Source organism: Rhinopithecus roxellana, chromosome 1 (genome assembly GCF_007565055.1).
Source record: "Rhinopithecus roxellana isolate Shanxi Qingling chromosome 1, ASM756505v1, whole genome shotgun sequence".
Lineage (NCBI taxonomy): Eukaryota > Metazoa > Chordata > Mammalia > Primates > Cercopithecidae > Rhinopithecus > Rhinopithecus roxellana.
The window spans coordinates 75,575,410-75,588,110 of NC_044549.1; the positions used below are offsets into that span (position 1 = coordinate 75,575,410).

General features: G+C 48.7%; 1 protein-coding gene across 2 annotated transcripts in view; it reads left to right on the forward strand.

Annotated features, from left to right (window-relative positions):
* CACNA1D (calcium voltage-gated channel subunit alpha1 D) overlaps positions 1-12,701 on the forward strand; it is a 330,433-nt gene that overhangs the window by 279,870 nt on the left and 37,862 nt on the right. For both annotated transcript variants that reach the window (XM_010376188.2, XM_010376189.2), the window contains 4 exons: positions 7,464-7,508; positions 7,915-8,043; positions 10,284-10,349; positions 12,051-12,142. In XM_010376188.2, the coding sequence (XP_010374490.1) occupies positions 7,464-7,508; positions 7,915-8,043; positions 10,284-10,349; positions 12,051-12,142 (332 nt within the window). The remainder of the gene's footprint in view (positions 1-7,463; positions 7,509-7,914; positions 8,044-10,283; positions 10,350-12,050; positions 12,143-12,701) is intronic.

Sequence of the window (12,701 nt, forward strand, 5' to 3'; positions counted from 1 at the left end):
CCTCTCCTCTGTGGCTTCTGAATGCTTGCCCTAACAGCACTATTTCACTGATGCATGGAACACTTTTGATGCCTTAATTGTTGTTGGTAGCGTCGTTGATATTGCTATAACTGAAGTGAATGTAAGTAGCAAACTTTGTGTCCTATATCGTGGTTGTTTTCATTCAGTCTGACATAGAAGAGACTAGAGGCCCTGCCCTTGAATCTCCACACACTTTAGAAATCCAGACACAAATTTATTTTGAAAGACTAAGGATAATTTGTAGTTTCCTCTATCTCACCCCATCTCTATCTCCTTCCCCGAGGAAGAGTGGGGAAGTCTATGTGGAATCGCCGTTTGGTGCGAACAGTATTTCAAAAGATCCAATTAAAGCTATGAGGGCTGGGAGTTAATTGTGTGTCCGTGTGAATGTTGTCACTCACCAGCCGTGTGACTGTGGAAGTCATCCGAGTGCTGTGTGCCTCAGTCTTTCCAGCTGTACATGGAGTTACTGATATGCACCCTTGTCCCCACGATGGTTCTGTGAGGGCACAGGCGGGAGACCCCACAGCCAGCTATGCCCTGAGCGTGTGGCGGCTGCTGCTGGTGCCCTCACCTGTACTGTGTCTGCTCTGAGTCTGACTGGTGACACTGGTGAACGTCCCATGCCCAAAGGGGGATGCCAGCCAGTGGAAGGCTGCTTGGGGCCAGGGAAAAGAGGGCCGAGTGCGAACCAGGGAAAGGGGGTCAGTCCACATTTGTCGCATCCAGTAGATTCATTCGAGGGGGAACAAGGGCAGTAGCAGCATTGTAGATGGAGTGAACTGCTCTCCCTAGAAGCACTCGGAGCACCTTGCCCCCTGCAAAATTAAGAAGCATGAGAAAGGGAGCTCCTCCTTCCACCTGGCACCCCTTGGGGCTGACCCGTGCCAGACAGGAAGGGCTCAGGTAGGCAGAAAGAGCCCTGTCTACCTGATCTGTTCCCAGTTCATCAGCAAGTCTTAGAGGGCATCCAGTGTGTGTGCCCAGGCTGTGCAGAGCCTTTCGAGAGAGTGGGCGGAGCACGGGGAGGGACTGTTGTGTGGTATTGGCTTTTGCTCCACAATGTCCAGCCCACCCCCTGCCCCTGATGCTCTGCCTGGTGACATCTGCAGGGTTGAGGGTTATAAGGTCCATCCTGGTGCCCAGACAGCCTGCATCACACAAGGACTGTGAAATCCCTTTATGCCACCTGTCTGGGGCCATGCTGATCCTGGCGTGTGAATAGTAAGATAGCCACCAGCCTGGTAATCACAAGACCTGGCAGTTGCAGCCCTAGTTCCAAACTGACTTGGATTCCAGCTCCCTCACGGGCCAAGTAGGGTGAAAAACATCTGCCACCTTGCCGCAGATATGTTATAGTGATAAAATGATCTGAATATTTGGGAAAATGCTTGCTAAAAACCCCAAAGTTTTAGGGAGATACAAGTATTATTCTAAGTGTAGATTATCCCTGTAATAAGTAAAATGGACTGTCAGAGACTGTGCCCATGGGGGTGTGATTTAAGCCTCGTCACGCCACGCTATGACAAGGCACTCAGATGGTATTTTGCTAGACCTAGGTATACACATATTCCAACTTCTAAAGCCCAGACATGTAAATTCTACTTTATGTGAAATGTTCCATGTGTCAGCTATAAAATTGCCATTCATGATATGTAAATGATGCTTGGTTGTAAAATAAGCTGGTGCTAATGGGAGAGCAGCAGGTCCCTAACTGGGCTGCCCTGAGCTTTCCCAGGTTTATGGCTAGACATCTGCCAGCTTAATCATCTCACAATGCAAAGTGCTTACAATCTACATGGAGGTGTATTTACATGAAAATTCTGGAACATACCCTTCTGTGAGTCAGAGATGGTCTATAATGGAAACGAAAATACAATAAACTAGTAGCTCGGCATCTCTCCCTGGACTGCTCAGTGCTTCAAGTGCTGTGCAGGTGGTGGGTGTAAACACTTAGCTTTCGGGCACCAGGATGTGGCCAAGGTCTGTGCACCTGGGGACACCCAGCTTTCTCATGCCTGACCTGCCTGCTGGCTGGCAGGGGTGTAGCACCCATGTACTCAGGGACAGCACACGCCCAGCTTCCTGGCTGCCTCACATGTGCTGCAGGCTGGCCCTGCTCCTCCCGCTGCCCCTGTCCCCTGTGGCCCAACTTTGTTCCTCAGTGTCTCAGTGTTGCTGTGTTCACCTTGCACCAGTCAGGAAAGGAGCAGGTCTATGCTGAAGGTTCTAGTTAGCATTTGACATTGGGGTATCTGTGCAACACAGGCTTTCAGGGGGGCCCTTGTTGGCATGCAATTAAACTTCTCAGATCACATAGGCAGACACTCCCATAATGTGCTTTCAGTCAGTGACCTTTTTCCTGGTCAGCTGTGGCCCGAGACCAAATATATTCCTCAACCGTGGCAATGCCAGTTCCCTACCCCAGGCCAGAGCAGAATACCACCTTCAGAAATCTCAGTGTCTCCCTGCTGGGCCTTGGAACAGAGGGGTTGCTCAAGGCCACCTTCACATTTATTCCATCTTTCAACACACATTTCCCGGGCATCCACCACTTACAGGCTCTGGGCTAGGCTGTCGGGAGGCACAAAGATAAAAAAGGACTGGGTATCCTCAACCTCTGGTGTAAAAACATGACAGTGGGACTGTTGGTTCTGACACCCCACTCCCCTCCACATGTAGTTCCCCTGGGGAGCAGTGCACATCACATCCTCGGTGGCCTTGTCCTCTGAGCTGAGGGGTCAGCTGTCAGCTGGGCATGAACACCTTTGGTTCATCGTTGGCTGGTTGTAGCTGCCATAAGTCATCATTGTTTGCAATGTTTAACCTGCTGTGCTGTCTTCCCCAAACTCTGTTGATCTTTCTTTTCTGTTGCCTAATTGATTTTCATGTTGGTTTTATTTTTAGAAAATTGTAGCGGCAAGTATATATAAGCATATATACGGTGAAGTCGTTAAAGCAAAGCACTTCTAAAGACCGTGTGCTTGTTTTTGGCCTCTCCACCTTTGGTTTTCACTACGCTTCACAGGACATGCTAAGGATTGGTTGCAATCATCTAAATTGTTCCCCATCCCATAGACTGTCATTTCCAGCCTGGGGCCATCTTGGTCAGTCACGCTTGGCTCTGTGACTTGCCAACATAGTCTTCCAGAATGAATGATCTGGCTGAGAAATGATTGAATTCAGCCTGCGTTTGTATTCTTTGCAAAAACGTTTTGGGTAGTCCTTTGCATGGTCCTGCCTGCATGTGCACCAGCCTGCTCCATCCTACTGTCCCCCTCCCATATCCCCACACCCCACTCAGTTCCTGGTTTGGCAGCACTCGTGGACTTATCCTCCATCACATTTGGTCCTAACCTCACCAGGCTGCTAAAATGTCACACGATGACTGGTGGGCTCCCTCTTGCTCCATCCGTCTTTGATGCCTGTTTGTTTCTTGAATGATGAAATGACCCAGCAACATATTGTCCCTAACCCAGGGATGGCTGTCACTGACATTTGTCTCTTCTCATTATCATTAGTGTCTGGGAGGCAAAACACTTGTTTAGAAGCCATGTCTGCCTTATTATTACTTACTTTGAAGGAGCAAGTAAAAAGTCATTAGGGAGCTCCCTCTCAGAGATCCAGGAATGGTCCCTGCCTCTTAAGGTGTGCCATTTGGACCAGGTGGCTGATAGTCTCACTCATCTTCTTTTTCTGACCCCCCAGTAAGGTTGTATAGTCCCCCATTTCATATGCGAACCCTTTCCCAGGAGCCAGCTTAGCTGGGCACCGGGTTGTGGACACAGACCCAGCAACCCCAAATAAAGAAGCCCTCCTCCCAAAGGTGTTACCTGTGAGCTCAGAAATAGTCAGAGGGAAGCTCCCCCCAAAAACTGGCTTCTCCACAATGCCTGGGGTTACCTGGCCCAGCTGTTCTGGGATGCTGGTTTGCTTCCTATCTGAATTAGAAAACTGCATCCTCTCAGCTCTTCCAAGCACAGATAGAAAATGAAATGGACTGATTTCATTGATTTCACTTGGGAATCTCAGGGTCTTTTTGACTTCCACAGTTGCAGGGGGCTGCCCCAGGGCCTATGTGGTAAGAGCCTGCTTGAGAGCCCAGTAGGAAGAGGCTCGAGGGAACATCCGCAAAGCCCCAGGAATCTAAGGAGCTTTCTGGACCCTGACATGTAGTCCATCCTCCTGAGGCTAAGGGGCTGTCTCCTGTAGGGTTCCCAGTTGAAGAATGTGACATGTTAGGGTGGGAAGGAACTGCCAAATTTGTCTTGTCTAAGCCCTGAGGTGACACTGGAATTCCCCCTATTGAAAACTGATTAGCAACCCCTTGAGGCCGTGTTTGGAATGCTACCTAGTGAAGAGTCCTTCCCCAGTCTGGTGTCTCCTGGGGTGTCCAGCATAGCGTAGCCTACTTGCGTTCCAGCTGCACCAGTTCCCTTCATGTTCAAGCCTCCTCCATTCCTTGTAAGGAAGATGGGGATGTAGTCTAATCTCTCTCTCTGCATCCGAGTACTAATCCCTCATCAACCCGAAAAGAACCCACTGTCCAGCCACAGCAGCCTGAGTGGGCTTTTGTAGTGACCCCACTCTGTATGGCCGTTCGAGATCTAAAGGGCATTAGCTAGTATAGGCCACCTGTTAACTACTCGGGCCAGCTTTCCCCTGGCCCAGGACTGGAGTTCTCAGCTCTGGCAGCACACTTGAATCACCAAGGAGCTTTTAAAATTCCCAACATGCAGGTCTGGTGCAGTGGCTCATGCCTGTAATCCCAGCACTTTGGGAGGCCAAGATGGGCAGATCACCTGAGGTCAGGAGTTGGAGACCAGTCTGGCCAACATGGTAAACCTCATCTCTACTGAAAATACAAAAAATAAGGCAGGCATGGTGGCGGGCGCCTGTTATCCCAGCTACTCAGGAGTCTGAGGCAGAAGAATCACTGATATCCTGTAAGCAGAGATGGCAGTGAGCCAAGATCATGCCACTGGTACTCCAGCCTGGGTGACAGAGGGGGACTCCATTTCAAAAAAATAATAATAATAACAAAATAAAATTCCCAACATGCTGATATGCCTCACATCCATTAAGTAAGAATCCCTGAGGTACGACCTGGGCTTCAGAGATTTTGTTGAAGATCCCCAGGTGGTTTTAGTGTGCAGACTGGCATGAGAGCTGGCCTGCCCTTTTCACTGGGCTGACATTTGTCATTTGGGCAAAGCCATCCTCAGGGTTCTTTAAATTTGTAAGATATTTTGGCAACTTGCACTGTCCCCCCGGGGCTGCCAGTCACATCCTCCCCTGAAGCAGCCCCCCATGCCCAGTGGTGCGTGGCGGGAGGGGGTGTCACAGGCGCACTGGGGGTGCACGAAGCCTGGTGTGCTGTTTGCTCTTTCTTCCTCCCTCCCTCGCATGTTGCCCTGCCCTCTCCCTTTACAAATGCTGTCTCCTCTTTCCTTTCGTTCTTTTAAACAAGAGAATATTCATGGTTTGAAGTTCATAGTCCATAGGTTGTCCCATTTCAAAGATATCAGTTGAAGAGATGCACACTTCAAAATTCAGTTCAGTTGCTGACTTTCACGAACCTTAAGGAAGGGGGCCATGAATGGCCTATCAGACTTGAAGCAGAATAGGGAGAGGCACGCAGGAGGGTCTTAGGCCGGGACTGTGGCCAGGAGCGCCTTCCCTGACCAACAGGCCCCTTACTGTCTTGCAGGTCTGATTCATAAGTCGTGCATGTTTCAGGATAACTGTAGAGCCGTCTCTCTCGTGCACACTGCCTGGTCCCCTGAACACAGGCAAGCAGAGGCATGCATGCAGGCATACTTAGCATGCACACTCACAGCCCATACTCCAACCAGACAGGCAAGAGTGGAGCCTTCCTGTGCACAGCCTTAGTGAGAATGATGTGGAAGATGATGAGAACTTTAAAAAATTAGTTCCTTCATTTGTTAAGGTCTTAAGTTGAAAAACATTGTCTGTCCCTTGAAGGAGGTGATATTTCCTTTGAGTTGAGCTAATAGAAGAAGGTAATAAAAATAGCGATCCTGGGTTTTTTATAAACCTGTGGCAGAGTCTCATTCTGAGCATCCCAGGAGAAGCAAGGACCCCTTTTAAACTCTGTCAGAACCTGTTCCTCTTGGGTTCGTAGTCACATTACTGAATTTCAGTTGTTCTATGATATGCTGAAAACCCTTATTTTCTGTGAATTTTGTAGAATTTCTCTTTGGTCTCAGGAGGTAGCTCTTGATGCTAGAGAGGCTTCAGAACTGAGCTCTTCCTTTCCCCAGATCCCCAGGGAGGAGGCCCTCGAAAAGTGCACACATCCAGACATGTACACATGTCCCTTAACTTTGCAGACACACTGTACAGAAAGCCTCCTTGAAGCCACTAACCAGAAGAGCCTCATTTCTCTCTGTCAGCTCCTGGTGACACCACTGAGGGGAAAAGAGAGGCTGGCACGTGCTGGCTCTGGTTCCACTGACTGTTGCTGTTTAATGTAAAGATGCCTCCTGGTGCTGGCTGGAGTTTGCTTCCAACTCCTCTGTGTTCTCTCAGACACTTTCTGAACACTCAGGTAGTGCCAGGCACCATGCTGGGCACAGAGTGGAGTGAGGCAAGGCCCCTGCCCTCCCTGGGAGGAGGGTGTTGAGGGGCAGGTGAGCACCAGTCATTACAGATTCTGCATCCTGGGGCCGAGGGACAGGAGCGCAGCCAGACCCTGGAGGAGGTGGAGCTGCTGAACCTCAGGGGAGCTGGTCCTCTACTGTTTCTTCCAAAGACCCATACAGGGACCTGCACTCCCTGTTACGTAAAAGCTGTCTGAGCTGTGGGGCAGGCAGCGAAGGCTTCTGTAGGGAAGCCCGCCTCTCTCCTCCTCGCCCTGACTCAGTCTGTCCAGCTCTGCAGCAGCCCCGCCAGAAAGGCTGTTGTCAGACATATACCACCCAGGCGTTTAGTCTCATAGCAACAGAGTGTGGTCCAAGGGGGTTTGCGGCCCACAGGCAGGCACCACTGTTTGCCCCTCTGCTAGAGACATTCTGTTCCTCAGGGATAGGAGGCCTGCTGCAGAGTGGTTAGTTCCTGAGACCCACAGCCCCGACTAAGCCAAGAGAACTAGCCTCCTCGCAAGAAGCGGGGCAACACTCTGCAGCTGTCTCTAGGAAGAGTTGGGGTCTTGTGGTACTGCCTTTACTGGATGCCTGTCAGCCTGGCACAGCGTGTCCTCAGATGTGAACTAGAAAGTGGTACTGTGTCCGTGCCCATGTCCGTGGCTGCCTGCCCTCAAGTCCACCTCCAAGGAGAGCCACTGGTGTTTTCTCAGGGAGGGAGCAGGCGTGGTGTCCAAAGACAGGAACCACACATTTTTTTAAAGGGGGAAATGCTCTCCGGAACCATTGACTCCTTCCTGGTTCATTAATCCATTTTCAATCTTTGATTTCTTAAAGCCAACTGAAAGTGAAAATGTCCCTGTCCCAACTGCTACACCTGGGGTAAGATCAGTGACTAGTCCCCAGGGGCTGGGCCTTTTCCTTGAGTTTATTTGACCATGTCGAGTTTTCCACTGGTTTTTCTGTATTCTCCATGATTGTCCTTCCAGAACAGTGTCTGCAGTGGTTTGCATTCATCATCAGTGTCCAGTACTCTTGACCAGCCCAGCGTTCTCCTCTAACACAGTAGACTATGTGGACATGCATGTGCTGTGTGGACGCAGTTTTCCAAGCTCTGTGTTGTTAGCATGTAACTCTTCCTTTCATATCATGCTTTTTAAGATGAAAAGGCCCTAGAATCACATCTTCAGTTCTTACCTCTGTCACCTTTGCATCTGTTGCTGTTTTTCTGAAAGTGTTGCATGTTCTACTTTCCATTGGGTTTGACCTCTCCATGATAACCCTTCAGAACTCTGAAGAGAGCAATAGAATCTCCATCACCTTTTTCCGTCTTTTCCGAGTGATGCGATTGGTGAAGCTTCTCAGCAGGGGGGAAGGCATCCGGACATTGCTGTGGACTTTTATTAAGTCCTTTCAGGTAAGAGCCATGCCAAGGACTTCTGTCTTTGTCTTTGAAGATCATATGTAAGTCAGTGATTGTCCCCATCCTAGAGGACCCAGGCTCCCCCTGCGTGGCCACTCTGTGGACCTAAGTCAATAGAAAACATGGAATGCTGGAGAGACCCAAATCAGCATTTCTTGGGTCAATCACATGGGATTACTTGCCTAAAGGAAACAGAAGAGAAAGCAGGAAGGATCCGTAGCCGAGAGATCTGTAGCATTTCCAAGACTAAGAGGTGTGAGGCCTGTAGCCCTGCAGTGCCCCCAGGATGCCTGGTGGTGGTGTGTGAGGGCCGGGTCCCAGCAGACAGCCTGGAAGCCCAACGGCCTCTCTCTGACAAGGCTGCAACAGTGCTGTCTGTTGGCTAGTCTAGACACAAATCAGAAACTACCATCTGGGCTAGCCACCATCACTGGGTTATCTTGCTCCTGACAGGGTCACAGAGTTCGAGATATTTAGGCATATACCATACCTCATTTGTCACCTCTTATTCGCCAGGCTGGTACAGCTCGGTTCCAGACTTTCCCAAGTAGAACCAGCTTTTCCTGTACCTGCCAGTACCCTGCCCAGATATTCTAGCCTTCTGGACTGATTCCATTTGGAAGAGAAGGTGTGGGAAATATGAATTCTTATTAAAAGGTGGACCCATGTAGGGAATTTGTGGATATCCACAAACATTAGAAAGTGAATCCTGCATCTTCATTTTTTAAAATAACTATTTTTCATTTGAAAGTTATAAATGTTTACAATAACAAATGAAGCTGTCCAAAGACATACAAAGAGAAAGTTCAAACTTGGCCCTCACCCACCTCTGGGGTAACCAGTGTTACCCTCCCAGTAAGCATTTGTCCCTAGTGGGTGGGATTTTCACAGGTAAAAGGGAGAAGGGACAGCAAGGGGGGTGGTGCAGGCACTCACAAGGGAAGTCACAGGTCCTGCTGGGGAGAATGAGGTTGGAGGAAGGTAGAGTGGGGGCCTCAGGCAGACGAGCCTTGGACTTGCTAAGGCACAGAATCCTCGACAGTTATTATTCATTTAAAGTACCAAAACTTGGGAACAAACTGCTCTAAAAATAGATAATTCGGAGGTAATATTATCTCACTTTTTAAATAAATTCTTAAAGATTCAATCTGCCACAGATAAGAAAGTCATGTTCCAGAGCAGCAGTTCATAAAAGCAGAGAAACTGTGCAAACAAAAATCTTAAACATTTGGCAATCTAGGAAGAAAATGCACTTAGGTATGTTGAGGAAAGCCTGAAATAAACCCTGTGGGACCCTGCTGAGCAGTCCAGCTGCAGGGAGGGCCAGGCTGGCAGGCACAGGTCAACAGCTGGCACAGGTCTAAAGGTGGCTGAGCACCTGTGAGCCACTGACTTTCTGACAAGCTCTGTCGGATAGTAGAGAAAGCGGGTGCTTTAAGCGTGTGTTCCCAGAATTAAGCCTAACACTCTGGGCACCCTATGCGGGTGGACGTGTTGGTCACATGCGATGAGGTAAGACAGCAGTTGACAAACATTCGATGAAAGGACGGGGGCTCTGTCAAACACTTGTATTTGGTGTTTCTGAAGGTAGCCACACTTGGCGACCCCCCAGCTCGCTCCTTTTCTTCCCTGGCACAGTCCCCCAACTTAGCAGTTCTTTCAGAAGTTGTGCGTCTTAAGACAGGTATTTTGCATTCTACAGCCACAGCCAGAAAGTGGTTCTTCCCCTCTGACCCAGTAATTCCACTCCTAAGACTTCACCTTAAGGAAATACTTCAGCAGAAGCAAGGTGATTTTGCATAAAGATATTCCTTTGCAACATTATCTACAATACTACCCCCCAAAACATACCCACAAAAGAAAGTGGAAGTACTGTAAATGTCCAGTGTTCTGGAGTGGTTTGATCAATTGTAATTTCACCCAGAAAATCCAGTAATGAATTTAAGAATTATGAGAGTTATGTGTCTATGTTAAAAATGTTTAGGATTAGGCTACAGGGTTAATGACCATGGAAAGCACATCCTGCCTGTGATATTGTAACACTGGGCGTGCATGTGGATGGTGTCATCAGGACTAAAGTAGCTGGGCAGGGCTGGGATTTAAACAGTTCTTCCTCACTGTCGATGTTCTTTCACGGTAGCACGTGGAATAGAAAGGAAGCATGTGGCCACTTATGGGTCTTCTCAGTCTGTGCCAGCTGGCCAGTGCTGATCCAAGTGCCTTTTCTCTCCCAGGCACTCCCGTATGTGGCCCTCCTCATAGCCATGCTGTTCTTCATCTATGCGGTCATTGGCATGCAGGTAAGCTCCAGCCATCTCACCCTCAGGGGCCCTTTCACTGGGTAGCCCCAAATCTGTGGCAAGATGTATCTTGACCAAGTGAAGTAGAAGCGTTGTGATTTTTTCAGCCAAATGCCTCTGCTGAAGCCATACATAGGAAGATGAGAAAGACACGGCTGCTTAGGAGAGAGCTCCAGGGGAGGCCCAGGCTCAGAAGAATGTAGCGAGGTTAGAATGCACCAGGAAAAATTGCATTTCTTGGCAGAAGAATTCTGCTTTATCATAACAAAGTGAAATTCACTTGAAACTAAATATTTCCAGATGCTAAGACTGAAGAGAGAAGCATGTGGCCCCTCGTGGGTCTTTTCAGTCTGTGCTGAGCCATCACAGGGACAGAAGGCGGGTGTTGAGCCAAGTGCCTTTTGTGACCATTGTTGTGCTTTAGTTTCCACGCCTTTAAAAAGAGGCGTGAAACTGGGCTCTTCTGTGACCCAAGCAGAGGGGCTACACCCTGCTTCCCAGTTCCTCCTGGGGGTGGGAAAGGGACTGGGCCTCCCTAACACAGGAGCCCTAACACCACGTGGGCGGTGGGATGGGTTGTGGGTGGAGGGAGGCAGCCTCTTAAGAATGGAGACAGTCGAAGAGCCCAAGTGGCTCTAGATCTCTGCTGACAGGCTCCTTGCAGATTCTCCACGTGGGCAGGTGCTATCTTTCAGGTAAAGGAGGGATGTAAGTGAGAAAGAAGTAAAGTGATTCTGTGATTCTAGGGGCAGAGAAATGGTAGTGCTTTTTTTTTTTTTTTTTTTTAAATCCTGAAAGCATAGAAGCATTTGCAGGTCTGTAGGAATCTTACCAGGAGTTAGGAAACAAAAGTCAGCATACTTGAGCCTCTGTGATTCAGCAGCATGTGGCGCTGTGTGCCCTGGAAGGTCTTTTATCACAAATGTTCTCATATAAAAAAGCCATCTCAGAACTGCAAGCTGCATGGCACACACCACCCCAGATTCACCCAGCAGGCATTTGTAAGCATCTGCAGGCTTCTCTAGAATGTCAGTCTGCTTCCTAAATCTCACAAGTAAAACTCTTCACTACCTTCCCATTGCCGTGAAGGTAAAGCCCACTCTTCTGCCTGGGGCTCACTGCCCCTGCCTGTTGGCTCCTGACCTTGTCTCCAGCCTGATCTTTTTCTGTCTGCTCATCACACATGTTACTTTCATTCCCTCGGTATCTATGCTGTTACCCTGCTCCTATGTACGTGGTGCTTCCTCCACCCGAAACACTCTTCACCTTTCTTATCGCCTGATGTATCTTTCAGTTCTGAGTTTACATGTCACTTCCCCCTAGAGGCCTTCTCTGACCCAGCCCCGCAGCCTTGGGTAGATGAGCCTGTCTCATCTTCCCTGTGTATCTGGACCACCCCAGCATCATCACTGGGGTTTGATGTTGCCTGGCTTACCTTTGTGTCTCTACCCTAGGGTAAGGGATCCTCAAACGTGAGACAGTGCCCCTCTGGAGCACCATGTTCCCAGTGTGTAGCCTGCTGCCTGGCACATGGTTGTGCCTGGCAGATCTTTGTTGAATGAGTGAAATGCCAGGTACCATGAGAAAACTCTAGTTAGTAAAGATCAAACCTGAGTTAGTTCTAAATTCACATACGGATTTTTTTTTTTTTTTTTGCATGACGAAATCTATTCTCTTTTTCCTAACAACTTCTCCACCTAGATGTTTGGGAAAGTTGCCATGAGAGATAACAACCAGATCAATAGGAACAATAACTTCCAGACGTTTCCCCAGGCGGTGCTGCTGCTCTTCAGGTGACTGCAACTGGCTTGGGTGGTGCTCCTGGGCAGGGGTTGTGAGTCTCCTGCTAGGTCTGGGTCCAGAGGGACGGAGGGCACAGGTTATTAAAGCAGCGTGCCTTTCCCAGTTGACTGTGACGGCTTTTTGTTTTTGTTTTGTATTCTTAAACACGGACCCTAGCATTTCAAACACAGGAATTTTGTTGGATTGTTAAAACCGCTGTGGTAATCCCGATTGTGGCTGACATAAGGTTTATTAATTTGGGAGTTAGCAGGGCTACTTAGGCCACCTGAAAAATTGTAGGATGTATGTTTATGCATGGAGGCATGCACTTAAACACGACCAGGAAGACAGAAACTTAGCAAAAATGTCTAGGCCTTCTGCACAGCCAGTGGAGAACATCCTAAGATGTACGATTTCAGATTTTATGGGATTGCTTTAACTTTGTAAAACAAGCTGCCTTCATAGTGAGAGAACTTGCTAGAGATCATGAAGTATTTCTAATGATCTAGTGACTGACAAGTCATTTGCAAGTTAGGTGGTTTCCAACTCTGCCTTCAACAAAATTGAACA